Source organism: Triturus cristatus, chromosome 6 (assembly GCF_964204655.1).
Source record: "Triturus cristatus chromosome 6, aTriCri1.1, whole genome shotgun sequence".
NCBI classification, from domain to species: Eukaryota; Metazoa; Chordata; class Amphibia; order Caudata; family Salamandridae; genus Triturus; species Triturus cristatus.
The window spans coordinates 1675694004-1675713953 of record NC_140589.1 but is presented as its reverse complement, the minus strand read 5'-3'; the positions used below and the strand labels follow the sequence as shown (position 1 = coordinate 1675713953).

Genomic DNA, 19950 nt, shown 5'->3' with positions numbered 1-19950 from the left:
TGTCGTGACTGAGTCACAGTTAGTAACAAGTATAGTTCCCAGCACCCTTTGATGTAGTCAATCCACGTGTTCTAGGGGAGAAAAATAATAAATATTGGAATAGCAAAATGCTGCTGGGCACTGTGGTTTACATTATGTGACCTCGACTCTACCTGTGGGCTGGGCTTATAAAAAAAACAAGGGGTACTGCCACAATGGAGCCACTGGCATTTCTACACCTAGAAAGCCTTTCCATAAGGGAGTGTAGCAGAAACATGTTTTTAAAATTAATAACAACACAATCACCAACATCGGTTTTAGGTTGTGAGCCCACCCACGTTAATCGCTCAACATCATTTATATTCCTAAATAAGTCTTCACTTGTCATCCAGTCCGTGGCTTTTGCTAACCAATGTACAGTTTTATTACTCAACTGCGGCAAGTCTTCCTCCTTGTTAGAGGATAAGGGTGGAACGTTTTTATGAACTATAACCAACGGGGTTGCTTCCGGTGGAAGGTAAAGGACTCTATCACAATTTTTCCTTATCTCAACGTGGTGTTTAATAACTGCTTCAGAATTTCCAGCAACATTTGACACATTTGAAATTGTTGGATAACCCCCACTGCTCACTAAAGTGGATACAACATGTGCTCTGGGTTGAGAAGAGCAAGGTAGAATGTTGTTAGTTGTAATGTTGGACTGGCGACCAGATGCCGGGTGTTGGTCTGGCATAACTGACCTCTGGGGGGGACAAAGAAGCACAACGGATGGGCAAAGGGTAAAAATCCGTTACATTATTAGTCCCAGTAGTTAAGCTCAATGGGCCAGAGCCAATCAAAATATTCAGCGAGGTGTCAATGCTGTTAAGGATACTTAAAAAAGGGTCGAGAAGAGATCTCACAGTTGTTTTCAGACAACTAACAAACTGAGCATGCAACAGTGAGTCTTCCTTGCCATGGAGTCCTGAATCAACTTCCAAATCAAGTACCTTTGCAATCTTCCTTGCAGTGGGGGCCACGTGGTTTTTCCGGGCTGCAGGTGGCAATAACTCTCTTGGATTTGCTGCATGCCTTTGCCTTTGCCTTTTTTGGAGGGGGGAGCATAAGATATCAAAGGAGGGACTTTGCTGAATGTTATTGGAAACCTCTGGATCGCTGGATCATCTTGTGTGGGGGGGCTTGGAGCCCATAGATTGCTGACTTTGCAATAGGCTAGCTAGTTCTGCCAAAGAGCTCTTATGTAGTGCCTGCTTCGTGGTCCCCAATCTCTCCTCCACACATTCCATGCCAGACGATCAATGAGGCCGCAGCACCAAACCAAGAGACGGGCCCAGCCCAGCCTCATAAGGCAGTGGACGGGCGCAGATGGGCCTGACCTTGGTCCGGATGCGGTCCTGGTGCGCCCGCGTGTGTCCTGCGCTGTGGGAGTGGCGTTGGCAGCAGCCTTGGCAGCTGGGGCTTGAAGTCTGGTTCTCCGCTGCATAAACAAGCAGTGAAAGGATGCCTTCAGGCGCCTCCTGGCGCTACAGACATGGCGTTGGCAGCGGCATTGGCGGCTGGGCTTTGAAGTCTGGCCCCCCTCGGCAAAAACAAGCAGTGAACGGTCTCCCACATTGCAGGAGCCCTGAGTGGCCTTTATGCGCCTCCTGGCGATGCGGAAGTGGCGTTGGCCGCAGCGTTAGCGGCTGGGGCTTGAAGTCCGGCCTGGGCGACGAAAACAAGCAGTGAACGGGCTCCCCATTCTTAATACATCGAAAATAAACCAATACGTAGTAATTAATGTTTATCATGACAAAATACATTTTTTAGGAGTGGTGGTGGGGGAAGAAAAGAATACTGTCTTATTAGTGGGGTATGTTCAGAAGTCGGCATCAAACCTGTCCCCAGTTATGTGATATTTCTTTCCTTAATTACATGTCAGGCATTAAATTCTTGCCTCTGCCACTTAGAAAATTTCGTATTTTATATTGAATACAAACTATCGACCTTGAAGATCATTAGATATCAACTAATCAGAAGCCTAATTCTTTCCATGCTAATCAAACACGATATATGTCTGCCTGCATAAGTTGCAACCCCTAAAACTATGAAGGATATAACCAGACTGCAAAGATATGCTTAAATCTTAAGAACGGTAAGCCATCTCTCCTGGCTCAAAGTTCCTTCACCTGCCTTGTGTCTAACTTATGCATCTTTTGCTTCATATGCAAGGCTTTGTGGACCAGTGAACCCCATAACCTCCAAATCATGGTCATGGTATATCCCATAAAAAACTGAGATCAAACAATTCATGGTAGTTTGCTTGGGGAAGATGTACCAGAAGAAATAATAGACAAAAGCATCATGGCAGCTACAATCCAACCCTGTGAAATTTTGAGTTCAACCTTGAGATCCATACCCCTTTAAAATCAATACAGAGAAGACTAACACTTTGTTTTTCAAAGAAACATTTAAACAAAACTCACACAAGCGCACGCGCCCACCCACACATCAAATATTTTAACAAAAGGATTCTGTTATTAATACTCTGAATGGATAATAGAATACTTGAATATTTTGGTGAAGGAAATTGTTCCATTCAAAGGCCAGGTTTTGTTAACTTTCGCTGTACAGTTTTCCAAATTTAAAATTTCACAATAAAGCAAGGTATTTAATACATTTCCTTCCTTTGATTTACAAGACTTCCAAAGACTATGTAAGGAATTCAAGAATGATCACAATTTAAGAGCAAAATTTGACAATCACTGTAATGTGCATACAGTTCATTCAATCATGTGCATACTAGGGGTGGGCAGAACTCACAGAGTTTTACTCTGCCGAATTCTGCAGAGTTACATAAAAAGTCTGAGAGACTCCACGGAGTTCCGTGAGTGGGCAGCATTCACCACGTCTCGCAGATTTATAGCGCCGGGAGCTTGTTCTGTGCGGTAAAGTCAGCGTGAACAGCACCTTGCGGCGCGGTAGAGGGCGCTGCTTCATTCTGCTGCTTGAGTAGATTTTTTACTTAAGCAGAGCTTTATTAACACTTACAGTTGTGACCTGCCTCACCCGCCGCGTTGAGAAATCTCGCTGGGAGGTGAACTAGTGCCACAAAATCACACCGGGGGACACACATTCTCTTTCACGTTCACCAATTTATTGTTGGCAAGCCATGCACGAGAACTCTGCCACACAGCGGTTGGCGGAGTTTAGCCGGAACTCCACGCGCGCACTCCCCTGGAGGAGCAGAATTATTTGCCCACCCCTAGTGTATAACATTGCAGTCTGAAGTGGTGTGAGATGGCAATTACTAGCGCTATGCAAAACTCCGTAACAAAGAAATAAGAGAACCAAGATGACAGCCATGGAATTCAGTGAACAGCTGGCACAACATTAAATAGTGGCCCAGCTGCAGTAAGTGTTTGTGTTAGATTCTTTTGCCCAGGGCACTTTAAAATTACAGCAGGTGCCACATATGCCTGTGCAACATCTTCAGTACTGTAGGAGAGTAGGATCTGCTTCTTATGGTTACCCCCACTTTTTGCTGATGTTTCACTGTTTTTCGACTCTAATCTGGCTGGGCCCTGCTATTCAGGACCCCAGCCTAGCTGCTTCCTCTCTAAATTGATTCCATGTACCTTAGGTAAACCACAGATTGGATTCTGGGATGCCCTCATAAGACCCTAGTATATGGTATACTATGTACCCAGGGCATAGGTACCCCAGAGGCCTACCAGGGGCTGCAGCATGTATTATGCCACCCCTGAGAAACCCTCCAAAATGACACCACAGGTCTGCTACTGCAGCCTGAGTAAGGTGGTGCATGCACCCCTTACTGAGATATAGGTTCACTATATCTCACCCTATCACTGCACCTATAAACCTATCAGTCACCCCTATCGCAGACCTTATCAATCCTGAAGGCAGGGTGCTTGGTTTTATGTGAGAGGGTGCCCATGCATGAGCAGAGCCCCTCTGCAGCCTTCGGAATCTATTCTCCGGGGTTGTCAGTGATGCAGCCTGACCATATACTCTTAAGTGCATTATAACCTCCCGGTAAATGCTAACTTTGGGATGGCTGCAAGGAAACATGTCGTGTTTGGTGTCAAACACCTTGGAATCATACCCAAACACCAGTAACTGGTGTGGGAGTATGATCCCACCCTTCTAGAGGGAGAGACATGAAAGCAGCGGTATACCCGGTACCAGCTAACAGAGCCCTGGCATCACAAAATGGATGCTGCCAGCCCCAGACACAAGTCTGGCCTCCAGCTGCTGACCGAAACTCCGGCAGGGGAGGCCCAGACAATAGGTTTCCTGTCACAAGGAGGTGTTATCACCTCCCAGACAGGCTTTAGTGGATTAGGGCTGGGTGGGTGCACTCCAAGAGTGCTTTGAAGTCTGTACTGGGCGCACATTTGGTGTCCCTGTGCATAGTCCAGCTCAAATCAGTTGCAGGAGCTACCAGCCCCTGCTCTGGTGCAAAACTGGACAAAGGAAATGGGTGTATCCACCCCTCTTTCCTGACCCTCCCATAGGTGGGTCCCCAGAGTATGTCCAACCCCTTCCTTGGGTATAAGAAAGGAACCCCTGGCTACAGGATTTTAGATTACACCTGGATGAAATTCTGATACAGAACTACTGGAACTTCGACGATCTACACGAATCGATGACTGAAGAATCTCCCTTGGAGTAAAGGAGTTACTCCCCTGCAAGGCAGGCACCAAAGACGCATCTGACAGGTTTGCATCTCCGAAGCTCCTGCCGGACCCCAAAGTATTTGCAACACAGGATGTAGGTTTCCAGACTTCCCCGAGGCTAAACCAAGTTCCCAGCAAAGCTGAGACCCATAACCCTCGTGGGCACCGTGGTACCGGAACCCCTGGACACCGTCCACATTTGCAAGTGCATTAGCTTCTCGACATCCCTTGAGGCTGTGCATTTGGTTACTTATAGCCCAGACCCCGAGCACCTTTTCCACTGAAGATTGCTGCCCTACACTCCATGGGTGTTCCGTGAGCCGGCCCTTTGTGTTTCTGCTTGAGGTACCTTTGCAATCCGTGGTCCATCAACTGGTGGGTCCCTGTGAAGGAAACTTTAACTTTAAGTGGGCTTCCCTGGTTGCTCCAGACGTGCCCTGTCTCTCCATTGCTTGGGGAGTCCCAAGGACCTTGCTGGTCTGCACCTAAGCATCTTTCCTTTTCCTGCATGGGTTGCTTTTGCCAAGGCTTGTTGTGTCCAATCCGGGCACCGACACTGCAGCACTCGACATCCTTTGTGGGACAGCTCTAATCCAGCTCCTGGTTGTCCTTGACGCCTCCTTGTCCTCGTGGCTGAAGAGTCAAGCTTCCCCTCTTCGCACCTGAAGCACCCGGCATCGGTGGGCATTCATCTATCGTGCCCCTGGTCACTGGCAAGTGACCCAGACTCTGTCCCCTCTGTGTTCAGGTTCTTCACATCTTCGATCCAGGCTTAGATCTCTTTGGACACTTCTCCTCTTCCCGGCAGCAGCACTTTTCAGTATCCTGCCATTGAAAACGACGACGTGACCCGACACCATTTGACACCTATGCACCCGGCTTCTCTGGGTGAGGTAACACAAGTACTCCAGTGCTCCCATGGGTGTTGGCCCTAGAACCATCTAAGTCCAAATGGGTTTGTTCCTTGTCCACCTCTAAGTGTCCTTAAACTTTAAAATTCCAACCGCGACTTTCCCCATAGAAGCTAACGGAGCTCGCAGCTGTGTTCTCACACTGCACACGTCCCCCATGGGTCCCATGTGTTACTACCTTGGGTGGTTCCTTGGGGTCCCAGCGATTCTACAGGCTCTAGGCCTTGTGACTAGTCAAGTCGTGGTTCTTAAACCACTTTCTTTAGATATGGTTTGGTGCGCCCCAAGGACCTATAATATATTGTGCTAATTTACTGTGATGTATTAAGTGTAACATATGTGCTTTGACTTCTAGCCTCATAAAGAGACTAGTCGGGTGTGTTTAGTAATACATACATATCTTTGATAGATATACCTGGTGTGGTTCGCCTTTCATTTGGTCATTCAAGAGATTATAGGCTGGTAAAACAAGCTGCTTTACATTCCTTCAAGACGTAGCCTGAAGGCTGCTCTCCATAGCTACCACTAGAATAGCTTTCAAATAAGGTTGTCTTTAACCTATCACCTCAAAGGGGTTGCTTGGACTGGTGCAAGGTGCCCACTTTAACTAGTGGACAGCATATGCCAGGCCAACTTCTCACAAGTACCACAGATCACATTGGCACGATAACAAGAGGGTACTCCCTCCTTTGCATAAGGTTGTGGCCGAAGCAAAAAAAGGGAACCCAATGCTCTCATGCTGGATTACAGCTGTAAGAAAGCTGTTGGGAGGCACACTGATTGTGTGCCACTATGAGGTGGCGCACAGTCACTGTGCCCCCCCCCCCCCAGACACCTCTTGGATGGTAGAAAGGTAAAATATATATCCCCAAGCATCTCTGCTCTGACAGGTGCAGTATCATACTGCACCCGCTTGCGGGGTAATGGAGGGACAAGGGTTCTCTGCATCTCTTGATAGGGAGGCCAGTCCACCACCTGCAGTGAACTGCAGACTGATAACAAGAAACATCCGGCCCACCTTTTACTAATGTGCTATTTGCTGTGACGATGCTGGTTTGTGGTGGACTTGGAACAGCACATTTGTTGTAATAGGGGGCACTATCTTGGTCTGTACCCTACACAATCTGTTAAAGGTGAGCCATGGTGCCAAAATGTACTATGCGTAAAACAGCCTTGGCTGTTTTTTCAGTAGGAATGACACTCAATAAATCATTAGTCAGCACTTTTTCTTTAAAATGCAAGATTACTTGAATACACATACAACTAAATACTATGCACAAAACAATCACATTTGTTAGAAATGGGATTTCTGGTTGGCTGAGGTATGCTTCCAGGCCAGGCATGACCCTCACTTTAGTCAGGGTAAGCTAGAGTAGACACTAAAAGATAGCCTGTGCTCAACCTCTGGTAGCTTGGCACAGAGCAGTCATGCTTATCTAAAGAGACAATGTGTAAAGTATTTGTGCAACACACACACAGTATTACAATGAATACTGCACAAAAATACTCCACAAAGGTTTAGCAAAATAGAGACTATTTATCTGAGTAAAATAAGACCAAAACGACAAAAATCCATTCAGTATGAGTTGAGATATACATTTGTAAAGATTAGGTGCAAAAACAGTGCTTAGAAGTCACTAGCAGTCAAAGGTTACTTGAGGTCGCGATGTACAGGTGCAAATCACTAGTTTAAGTCAACCGCGATAGAGGACAAGCCGGCTACAGGACCCATGCAGGTCCTACTAAGAAAGTTCCTTGGTTGGAGCAAAGCGTGGACCCTGAGGGCTTAATGCGTCAATGTTTTCCATGCAGTCGAGCAGCCTCTGCATAGGCTTGGAAGGTTGATGCATCCATTCTGATCAATGCAAAGGTGACAATGCATTGGTTTTGAAGAAAACAGCTACAGAACCCACTTCTGAGGCCCAGAACATGGAGGGTCACCTCAGGCAAGGGGCGGACTTGCAGAAGGCAGAGACCAGCAGCACCAGCAGAATTGCAGGAAGTCTTTTGTGTCTCTGAGACTTCAGAAAACAGGAGGCAAGCCAGCAAGCCCTTGAAGATCACTTGGAGGGGAGGCAGAGTCAGGGAGCAGCAGGGTCACTAGCAGAAAAGCAGTCCTTCCAGAAAAGCAGTCCAGTTGAGTCCTTTAAGCAGCGCATCAGTCCTTCTGGCAGAGGTTCAGTTCAATATTCAAAAGTGTCTGATTTTTGGGGATCATGAAATAACCGAACATTTGAAATAATATCATACTCTATTCAGAAATATTTTTGTTACTTGCCGTGATCTGTCATTACAATTGCCCTGTAACTTCACAACCCGCGAGCAGTGTTTCTGTAAACCTCACTCTGTCTTAGGGTCATGAATTGCCTTGATAACTATGGTCTCTTGAGACTATGCTGCTGATAGTTCAATTGATATTTTGCGAAAGATATGTAAATATTAATGTAATGCATATGTGCACTCATCAATTTGTTTTCTATGCTCTCTTAAACAGATACAAATTTTGTCTTGGGTAATGCCCAGATAGTGGATTGGCCAATCGTGTACAGCAACGATGGATTTTGCAAGCTATCGGGATATCATAGAGCGGAAGTTATGCAAAAAAGTAGCACCTGCAGGTTTGTTTGAACATGTATATTCTCTGTTACAAAAGTCCCCAAGGTTATTCTATCAACTGTGATTGAACATCATGCATGGTGGTAATTTACTTCCTGTCTCAGGGCCATGCTAGTTCTGGACAACAGAGTTATATCAACAAACAGATGCACCAGCCCAAACAACGTGGCTCTTGGACTCTATTGAGAGGTTGGGATAGCGATATGAAAGGAGCTGTCGGGGAGGGCCATCTAGGTCTGAAAGACAGAACTGTATCAACAATGTGATCATTCATGATGGAGAGGAGTCTATAACATGGACTGCTCCCTGTCTGCTCCTTTCATATCACTATGCCATCCTCTCGACAGACTCCACGAGCCACATTGTTTAAACTGGTGCAAAATGCAAAAATTAAGAAATGCTGCAAACAGATTTTGTTGTAATAGGGGGCACTATCTTAGTCTCTACTCTACGCATTCAATTAAAGGTGAGCCATGGTGCCAAAAGTACTATGCGTAATATGGCCCTGGCTTTTATTTCACAAGGGAGGACACTCAATAATGAATACATTGTTGCTCTGTGAGTTCTTTTTCTCTAAAAAAACAAAATTACTTTAATTTACATAGAACTAAATACTATGTATAAAATTGCAAATGTTTTCAAAATAACAGTTGGAAACTCCAACTGGAATCCCTACAAAACAAGTAGCACCTGCTGGTTTGTTTGAACATGGATTCTCCCTGTTTTAAATGTTCCTAAAGTGATTCCATCAATTGTGATTGGAGTTCATGCAGGGTGGTAATTAAATCCCCGTCTCAGGGCCATGCTACACTGAACCACAGATTTGTATCAACAAACAGATGCACCAGCCCAAACAGTGTGGCTCTTGGACTCCATCGAGAGGATGGCTTAGGGATATGACAGGAGCAGTCGGGGAGTTCATGGTTGGTGGTAACTTACTACCCGTCTCAGGGCCATGCTAGGTCTGAACGACAGAACTGTATCAACAATGTGATCATTCATAGTGGAGAGGAGTCTATGACATGGACTGCTCCCTATCTGCTCCTTTCATATCACTACGCCATCCTCTCGACACGAAAGACTCCACGAGCCACATTTGGTGGACTGGTGCAAAATGCAAAAAGTAGGAAATGGTGCAAACAGATTTTGCTCCAGTCCACATTACATAAAGACTTTTACACCAATGTTAAAAAGGATAACTATAATTGAAAGCAATTCGACAAAATATGATATCCTTGTCTCATAAATCATTTTAGCTGAAAGTTCATGATAAATAATGAAGGTAACTGTTTTTAATGCTACTTTATTCTGGTTTCGCAGTGGGAAATTAAGCCAATAGCTTTTGTCCCGGACATAGCTCAATTTTAAACAGTTTAAAAGTTTAGAATATATATTTGTCCCATTCTTTATTATTTAAAAGTAACAGAAATTGAGAATTAAATCTTCTCTATTTTTGCCCGATTCAATCTTCTCTATTTTTGCCCGATTCAATCTTCTCTATTTTCGCCCTGTTACAAATATCTTTCAAAACTCTGTTTTGCTCCATGTCTTATAAGAATGATAAGGTGCAAACACATTTGCTCTATTTCTAGTTTAGAGCAAAGCTTACTCTGTCATGTTTCTCAACTTCAGCGTGGGGCTCGTTGCTTCTGTCAACCTATCGGCAAAGGTTTAAACACCCTGCTCCCCCCCGCCCCACCACCGAAATAGGAGGACAGCTTTTCCTCGCTGTCTAACCAGTGCATCTCATTTGCAGCAAGGATCCTTAAGGCAATGGGTACCACCCTGACAACTCAGCACATACTCTGCATTGTTGTTGACCAAAAAACTTACTTTGTATGTTACCTTCATAGCAATGGGCATACCCATCCTGTTCCTGACTTGTGTCAGGAAGTTCACCTGAATGCCACTTGTATTCCTAGATGTGGGTCCCATACCTTGCTCTACCATAAGATGGGCACCTCACTAAGCAGGACTAACAAGTCTGAAACGTATGTGGTGGCTTGTGTTCCCTTACACTGACAAAGCCAAGTAGTATAGCTAGACTGTTCATGCAGGGTAGGGCCAAGACAGATTTGCATGCGAGTGGGCTCTGTCTGAAATGGACCCAGTGACCCACAGAAACAACTACAAGTTGTGTTCAAGCATTTCAACCAGCACTTTTTGCTTTTCTCAAGCATTGCAATTAGTCGTTTGTCTCCTACTTTTCTTGGATTGTGTACTGGACTCTGTCATCTGTGCTAAGTCTTCTGCCATTGTTCAAAGATGATGTGAGTCTGAGTAGGTGCATGGTCTCGTGGACGCTGTGCTACATATTTGTTCTTTAAAAGTTCTAGGCTTACTATATAGCTTGTTGCATAGGTAGAATGACTGTTGCATGTGTTGCTTTTTTGCAGAGCTGTTGTGTCCAAGTGTTCATTGCCACAGTTGGACATTGATCTCATTCTGCTCTTCAGTGGGTAGTGGCCAGTTCTGGTGTTCTTAGAGAGTTGGTAGGTTGTGCACTGGTTTGAATTGTTCAGGTCTTGGCGTTCTGTGTTTGTTGACTGATGATGTCTGAGCTTGGGTTGGGGTTTTTTTTTCCAGCTTTATGCATGGGGTTTCCTAGACTCTATGGTAAACTGCTATTCGTATTCACAGTGCTTTGAGTACACATACTTCACACCTCTCCCATATTATCTAGGGCTTTTCACAAATGCCGTCCTTTAGACTCAAAAACTTGTTAAACTTCCGTTTTATATTGTACAATGTCACTATGTTCTTTTCAGGGCATAGGCATTATATTTGTTAGATTATTCTTTTGTTTTTAGCTTGTGTCTTATAAATGTGCATCTTCTATGGCTGCCAGCAAGAAGAGGGCGGGCCGGTGCAAATTAGTAGACATTGTATTTTGGAAGAAAGACATTCTTATGTTTTTTTCCACCTTACTGCCTCGTATCGCATGAAAGTGCTTAAAAAATGTTCAGTATCTTGATCGAGAATAGCAGAATTTGAGAAATAGAACTATTTCTCCCCAACCCTTTCGTCCTTACAGTAGCAATGATTGAGCACTCTTAGGTCTGGCCTAAAGACAGCTTCATATTTCCCAAACATTATCATAAAAAATGCATACATGCATGAAGGCTCTCAATCAACACACGTTCGCCATTGATCTGTTCAGATTTTGCTCAAATAATGTTCCCTCCTAACACATCACAAAATATAGGTCAGTGGCACAGCCCACTTCAACAAACTAAATGCCTTAGATTTCAGTGACTTCATTTTTCGTTTGCACATGTGTACATACGCCTAAAAAATAGTTCCACAGAAATTGAACTTTTTAGATACTTGTCCATCTTAGTGGCTGCTAGGTCTTATCTACAGTAGGATGTTATCAACTATTTCCATAACACTCAAGACATTTATTGTACGTTGCAATGTTGACTCATCACTCATGACAATTTCGTAGCGCGCCCTGTATCGCAAATTGCGATGCAGCGCGCGCTACGAAATTTGTTTTATTTATTTAATTGTTTACTTACCTCCAATTATCCATATTCCGGTTTTTAGTACCCCCCACCCTGCCCCTCCACCGCTCCGCCTTTCCGCCCCGCGGAACTCCCTCCACAGGCCGCGGCTGAGCAAGAGTGCATATGCAGATTTCTAGTTTGAAGCCACACCCATTCTGCTTTGCGACTGACATTTTAAGCAGTTGTATCTGACTTGAGAGGGACCTCTATTAATGACTTGAGGAACTACAGCAGCTGTGTAGCCTTTACACTTCTTTCCAATACACTGGCGTTGCAGTTACACGTATTCATTATATGCAAAAATGTCATGTTAAAGTTATTTTGCATTGCTGTGCAATTGCCATTCTCCAATGGGGTGCACATCTTAATTCTTTAAAAAAGTTTAACGGTGGAAGTCAGTCCATAGTAAATGTGATCTTGCAGAAGTTAATAAGTGTGTTTATTGCACTTGTTTGATGAAAACCTAGACCTAGGTGCAACACAGTGTTGTATCTATTTTCTCAAGATGTCAACGTTGTGTGCCTTTTGAACAACTCCGTCCTCCAAAGTCTAAAAATACACACAGGCAGGGCTATGACACTATTTTACTCTTTTGTGAGGACCTCTGTTGGTAAGCTTACCCTCTCCATTGCACCCTTCTGTGAGGACGTTTGTTGTCAGATTAGCACAGCTGCAGCATGCTATTTGCATTGTACTCTTCGGCGTTGACTTCTGTTGGTAGTATACTGCAAATGCAGCACTTCCGTCTCCATTATAATCTTCTGTGAGGACATCTTTTTGCTACTTTAGCTTTGAAGTAATTGAATTCTACTTTGAGGGACTCTGTCAGCTGCATATTAGAACTGCAGATTTCCTAGTCCTAGCTTGGTGGCCAGTAGCAACCTCATGGAATTCTGGGCAAAAGGAGGACCGACCATTTACATCTTTGGGTTGTATGGAGAATCAATGACAAAAGAAAATAAACTAAATATTTCTGCAGTGCAAAGCTAAAGAAAATGCTTTGTGTATGCAATCCCTGAAAGAGATAATGAATTACATGTGATGAGAAAGTCTACATTTGAGATTTAAAATAGTTCCTCATGCATTTCAGAAAAAGCAAAATGACACATCTAAGCTGATATTGAGACGTGAGAGTGAAATGTTACTGTAAGATAATCCAATATGCTTTTAATATCTGAAGCCAACAGTGGAATATGGCTGGCCTGAAGCCCCTTCCTATACGAGTGGAGTGGGTATACAATATATTTGCCAAAATTGTGTAAGCACCAATATAAGTGAAGCCTAAAAACATACATATAATCTCATACTTATATTAAATTAATAATGAATTCACTATTGTCATATAAAAGATTCAGTCAAAGCCAGACCTGTTTGCCTTAGCAATGCGTGTGTAAAACTATTGCCTAACTGCATTTCTTCCTTAAATTGCAGCTTCATGTATGGGGAGTTAACAGATAAAGAGACAATTGACAAAGTGCGGCAAACCTTTGAAAATTACGAGATGAATTCCTTTGAGATCCTAATGTACAAGAAAACCAGTAAGTCAAAGATCTTCTTACAAGTTTGGCCTGACGATCACAGGCCGACAAGATGGTGTTCAGTCTTACTGTGTAATTCTCATGTTTTGATTTTCTACGTCATAAAGTCACTCTAAATTCCTCACCTTTACCATGTTGTAACTATGCTCCAACATTTCACCTTAGCACAACACATTTCTTTAAACCCTTGGAACCATGGCAGAAACACATGATGTGTACATAAGACACATTTTATTTTCATGCAATGAATCTAAATGGAACTCATTTACACACTCATTGGTTACCCAGAAAATTTCTGAAACATCTGGGACTCCATTCTTAGTTAATGCTGTGAAAGCCAACTACTAAGCAAATGTATGTATTGGGCAAGACATATTTGCTTCCTGTAAGTACACAGTGTCTTTAATACTGTAAGAATTTAAATGTTTGTTTGGTGTTCCCATCTGTCCATAAGTATATTTCTAAAAAAGAATAAATAACTATATATATATATATATTTTTTCCACACAAAAAAAAGGTTACAGGAACGTTATAGTTAGGTTGACGTTTTACCCACACAAAACCATAGAAATTCAGCAGTTATAGTTATACTTATGTATACTTATGTTAAGAAACTATAACTCATGGCCTAAAGTTACTTCTTCAGATAAGTATAACTATAAGTAGAACTATAACTGATGAATTTCTATGGTGTTTGTGGGTAAAATGTCAATTTAACTATAACATGCCAAGTAATATATAATTACAGTATGTTAATACAACCACCTCCAACTGCGGCCAGCCCCCCCACCAGCACCCAACTGAGCATGGTGGCGGTTTGGTGTGTCAGTGAGTGTATATTTTTTCCCCTGGGTTTCAGATCCACAGATCCACTGTGGACTTATACTGGGGGCTACAGTGAGCACTGTAGTGCATCCGCGGTTCAGGCCCCCCGAAAAGAATTATTGGACAATTTTTTGCCCATGAGAGGTCCATCAGAGACCCCTCGATGTATCCTATGGGACCAGGATACCTCTATCCAGATGCTATTTTTTTACCCCCCCCCCCCCGGGCTGAATAGGAAGCAAAATGGTGGGCGCAACTTTTGCTTTCAGGTTGCGACCAGCCAATCAGAGCCTTGTTTTTGCCAACGGACTCCCCTTGAACGATTTGCGTCCAAATATATACAGATGTTTCTTTCTTTAATAACTCCCAAGCTACTTAACAGATTTACACAAAATTACAAAAAGGGCTGTTTCTAGATCAAGATCTACCTATCTGCACAATTTTGTTTAATTCTGTTCAGTAGTTCGGGCTGTAATCATTTAAAAAAAATGCAAAAACCCCATAGATGTTGTATGGGAAAAAGTGTTTTTCCTCAGCCCTCGCTTGACAAATCACCCCAAAACATTCCAGACTACAGCTAACGTAAACTAGTTTTGAAACTTTTGTGAGCATTTCTCAAACAGTGCCAAAGTTATTAGTTAAAAAAAAGTGCTTTGTCTATGCAAAACGCTGGTCCTAACTATAAAAACATACTGGCTATCGTCAGTAGGTAAAATATATTTATCAATACAATTTATAATGTGGCAGTCACAACTTTGTAGTTATAGTTGGGTCAGAGTTTCTATAGGAAGAGTATTTTTTGTCTTGCACCATACGACAAATCTAACCAAAAAAAGGTTCCTCCTCCTCCACTCCTTTCTGTAGAGTTTCTAGCCAATCCATCAAGCAGAAGCCAAGGAAAAAGGGGGATGAGTCCCAAAACGTTAATTTCCAATGTTAATTTCAATCAGAAATTTTGGGAAGCAAAGCAGAAAGAAGGCTAATCAGAATTATACCACATTTTGCAGAAAGTTAGAACTAAATCAGAAAGCATACTTTTCACTATTTGGGGGTAAAATCTTTCAGCTGTTTTTAAGGAATGTGAATTTAGAGAGGTGCTTGCAGTCATGAAGGTGTTAAAAGTTAAATCTATCTAGACTGTTGTTTCCAGATATGCTCTGGCCACGTTAAGGTTGACTAATCAATCCTGATTGGCTGGTCACAACCCGAGCAATATTTTGTGGAAGCCTTGACAGGACTGAGGACATGGTTCTTGTTTTCTGATAATGATTTTTAAAAAAACATAAGGGGGCAAGGTGAGCACACATACATATATTCACTGAAACAAGATTAAAGTGATGTTAAAGTTAGTGGTTGAAAAAAGTAAATACTAATGTCTGAAAACAAAAAAAAACGATGAAATTCACAAGTTGCAGTTAACTGAGCTAACTAGCACTTGAACCCTCTGCCATGCACTGCTTATGATCGCATATACTACATCACTTGTGACCTGTTATGTTAAATGACATGTCTGATAACATCTCAAGTGACATCATTGATAACATCACTGATGACATATTGACGGATATCCCGTCCACCGAAATATAAATCCTAATACGGGATTTAAATTTCGGCAGACAGGATATCCGTCACCATTGTGATGGAGTAACCTATCTGCCAAAGTCTAAATCAGACCTGAAGTATTTTTTCCATGTATGTTTATTACTGTTTTAAAACAGTACCTCAAATTTGTCCTGTGTTCATCAAAAAACCCAACAGCGGTGCGCTTTGTACATTCAACGAGTCATTGGATACTCTGGTGTATTTCTCTTGTGGTTATATTGAGCGCGTGTTTATGCTGACTTCATGTTGAGTATTCTATAACGTGGAGAGAAACCAAACTTTACACAAGGAGTGATGCTCTGTGGGTAGATGCAGGCGGCGTATTATGACTGAAGTGTAATCATGAGCCAGGTTGCAGGGGTGAGTTCTGTGATGAGTGATGTATGATGTTAGGTGTCTTTTGGGGAGTGATTGCGGTGAGAGGAGGCTATTAGGGCATGTTGCTATAAGAAAGTTATCAGTATGTGCACCAAGTGCTACGACGGGAGTGCGTCATCGTTAACTGTGGCTTTAAATTTGAGGAGAATATCATCCCATCCATTAGTAATGGATCGCTTACTAATGCCTTAAGCCTCTTCCTTTTGCATTGGTTCGCTCTTGGAATCAGCTCACTTCCCTCATTCCCAATGTGATGTACTACCACGCCGCGACAGAAGATAGTGCCTCTGCTCTTCACTTCAGGGTAATGGCATGCTTGGCAAGCAGTAGGGGCAGGTCTAGGTAGCGGGCCACAAATATGTTCTTTTTGGTGCGTTTAAAGAGACCCAGAGCATAGCCTTCCCAACTGTCAAGGTTGGGGCATCCAGTGATGGTGGTCATTATAGAAGTGACTGTGTGCCAGGAGTTGACTGTGTGGGCGCTGCTCCATATCATGTGTTGACTTGAAGTAACCCACATCATCTGTGGACAATTTTCTATTCACCTTAATGGAATTATCATAAGTCAAGAGCCTTATGCAGCCTGCAGACTCTTTACTCTTCACACATTGTGAAATGCAATCGGTGTGAATGCAACACACAGAATTAAATGTTTCTCTTTTCAGGTTAGTACCAAACTTCCATTGCCCTCTCACACTCTGTGAACTGTAATTAAAATATTTTTCCACATGGAGAGGGATGTATTTTACTTCTACCATAGCAGTCTGGGAGAAAGCACAATGTGATTGTGTATGCTTGCATCCAAAGTATGTGGTAGTCAAATAAAAGAATAATCTCTTCAAGATCCTTTTATTTTGTTTCCTTGAAATGCTAATCCTCTCTTACAAATACCATTCACCTCACCCAAGTAATAATCCATGTTGAGCCATGAGCAGCCCACTTTACAACAATCCGCCGGTGACATGTTCCATGCTGATATACTGACACAACGTCTTCAGATGATTAAATTAGCAGAACCTACTTTGATCTGCCTTTTGTAATTGAAGAATGGATTATAACAGTATCCCATGATACCTCCGACATGATACCTACAATTCAGAAGTGCCTCGGGATTGTGCTGTGAAAATGAAAGGACAGATTACCAGGGCTGACTGGAAAGCAACAGCAGCTGGGGGAGATGTTTAAATCAACTCCACGCTGCAAGACATTGCGATGCAGCAGCAGGGGCGTGGTCGGGCCATGGAAGGCCGCCCTGCTCTTAAAGCGGCCCCCCAGCCACGAGCGTTCGGGGGGATGCGCTGTGGCTGAAAGCCAGTCCGGGCCTGCAGGCTGCTTGTATACACCGTCCTTGTTGACATATTTAGTTTAGAAGCTTAGTAATGAATAGAGGGTCAGTAGTGGGTGCATGATGGTTAGCTTACTCAACATTTACAAACTAATCCCTACTCAAAGATTTAAAAAAGTACATTTCTCTGCTTCCATAAAATTATTCAGGGGCATATTATCAAGCACGGCGTTAAAATTATAGCCGCTTTAGCGGCAGAAAACTGACACTAAAGCGGCGATAATGGGCTTGATAATATGCTGCAGAGATTTCCAATAGAAGCCCATGTTGACACCATGGCTTCTATGGGAATTCTCAAAGGCGATAATTTTAATGCCGTTTCCTGATAATATGCCCCATAGTTACTGCAGTGTGATGGACATTAAGCTGCGCCTGCGCGTCCAGAGCATTAACAACCTGGCAACACTTCACACAGCTCAAGATCACCTCTGAACCGAGGTCGATGGTGATAAAAGCAGTCATTAACCGTAACTGCTATTTGCAGTGCTATTTGCTGTGCCTTGAAATCTATAAACAAGCATTGACACAGTTAATAGGTGTCAATAGCCTTACTGTTATTTAAAACTGTCCTCTGGTACTTTTTGAGATGGTAATGCATTTTCCTGCAGTCATAATTCTAAATGCGTTAGTTTGTACATGCGCTCCAGCAAACCATCTGCAGTTAAAAATAATGCAAATAGCCCTCACCCCAAGGGGCATAGCTTCCAGGAAGGGGGGATGGGAGGGGAGGTTAGGATATTCCATTGTATTCTGTAGTAAATAGTTGGGTACACGTGCTTTCAGTCGGGTATGTTGAGGTGTCTGTCGTATTTCACCTGGAAGTTTTACATACTGTTAGACCTGGCACCATTGGCATGGGTTCCCTTCCATTTTTTGCTGTTGCCTCCTATGTTTTTGCTGGTCTAGATGCTTTGGGCACTTTGCCACTGCTATTCAGTGTCAAAGTGTAAGTGCCCCCTAATGTAAATTGTTGTAATGGATTAGTGACTCCATGATTGGCTATTTGATTTACTTGTCAGACCCTAGTACAGTCCACCATGTGGGCCCATGGCCTGTAAATCAAATGCTGCTGGTGGGCTTACAGCACTGGTTGTGCCACCCACAGAAGCAGCTTGTAAACAGTGGCTCAGGCCTGCCATTGCAGAGCCTGTATGCAGTCTGGGACTGCCATGTCGACTTGGCAAGTGCACACACTTGCCAGTCCCTAAACCTTCCCTTTTCTACATGTTCGTCACACCTAAGGTAGGCCCAAGGTACACCTGTGGGCAGGGTGCATTGTATGTGAAAGGTAGGACATGCTCTGATGTGGGTTGCATGCCCTGATAGTCCTGATAGTGAATTACAGAGAGAGTAGGGGGGGCTACCTGGGCCAGGTCTGCTTTCAACAATGCTGTCTCCACCTCCTGCCAGGAAGCTGCACCAGGGAGAATAGAAGCGTGTTGCAGGGCGTGTCGCGGCTCAAGAATGCAGCGAGTTCGCCGCACGGCTGTCGGGTGTGCACGCATCACATCCAAGTTGTCACATTGCATCAAAGACGCCATCTTGTCGATTCGCACTGCATTGTTGCATCGCATTGAGGCACCATTTTGTTGCATCATACCGGGACGCAGGAAGAAACCGAGCATCAACTCCCCACGTAGTAAGGAAGCGATGCATCAACTCCCCTGTACAGCAGTAAGGAACCAACGCATCCACTCCCCTGAGTGTAAGGCGCATCACCTTCCCTGCGATCCTTTTTGTTTGCTTTGCGTAACGCATCTAAGGTACTTTGAGAGTAAAGTGTTGCATTTACCATCTACATTGAACTAAGCTATTTCTACCATCTGAAAGTCATATTCTTGATATTGTATTGTGGATTTTTGTTGTTTGGTCTTGTGCTAAGTCTATATAAAGATTACTTAATTTTCTAAACTGGTGTGGTGTCCATTTGTAGTGTTTTCACTGTATTACTGTATGTGTTCACAAATGCTTTACACACTGCCTCTGAGATAAGCCTGTCTGCTCGTGCCAAGCTACCAAGGGGGTGAGCAGGGGTTATTTTAGTAGTGTATACCCCTTTCCCTTACTAGAAGCAAGCATCCCTATTTGGACTAAGGTGCAAACCATTGCCAACTAGAGACCCCCATTTCTAACACATACACACACACACTCGCTTTCTCGTTTCAGTTTGAAAAATATTGTGTTTTAAGTACTCCTAACAATATGCACTGCCCCATAACCCCCTCATACCCCGCTTTTCATAATAATATATAATTTATTCTCAGAAGATATATCAGCTTGATTATTGGGAAATCTTAAGTCCCCCCCCCCCCCCCAGTTTTGCTGACTACGCTACACCCCTACTTACCCTGGTCCCTGCCATAACACATAACTCTCCACTCCCAACTCCAACTTCTAAGCCTAAATGTTAACTGTCAGTGTAATGTATGACATTGCAAATGTAAGTGATATAAACAGTGTGCTTCAAGGCCATACAAATGCCAGTACAGGGCTATTAAATCCCAGTTAATATAACATAACAAGAAAGTAGTTGTTATGTTATGTCAATTTGGAGAGAGCATTAATCACA

At 43.3% G+C, this 19950-nt stretch overlaps 1 protein-coding gene across 2 annotated transcripts in view; it reads left to right on the top strand.

Moving 5' to 3' along the window:
- KCNH1 (potassium voltage-gated channel subfamily H member 1) overlaps positions 1–19950 on the top strand; it is a 1587102-nt gene that overhangs the window by 230034 nt on the left and 1337118 nt on the right. For both annotated transcript variants that reach the window (XM_085612841.1, XM_085612840.1), the window contains exons 2-3: positions 8064–8187; positions 13126–13232. In XM_085612841.1, the coding sequence (XP_085468967.1) occupies positions 8064–8187; positions 13126–13232 (231 nt within the window). The remainder of the gene's footprint in view (positions 1–8063; positions 8188–13125; positions 13233–19950) is intronic.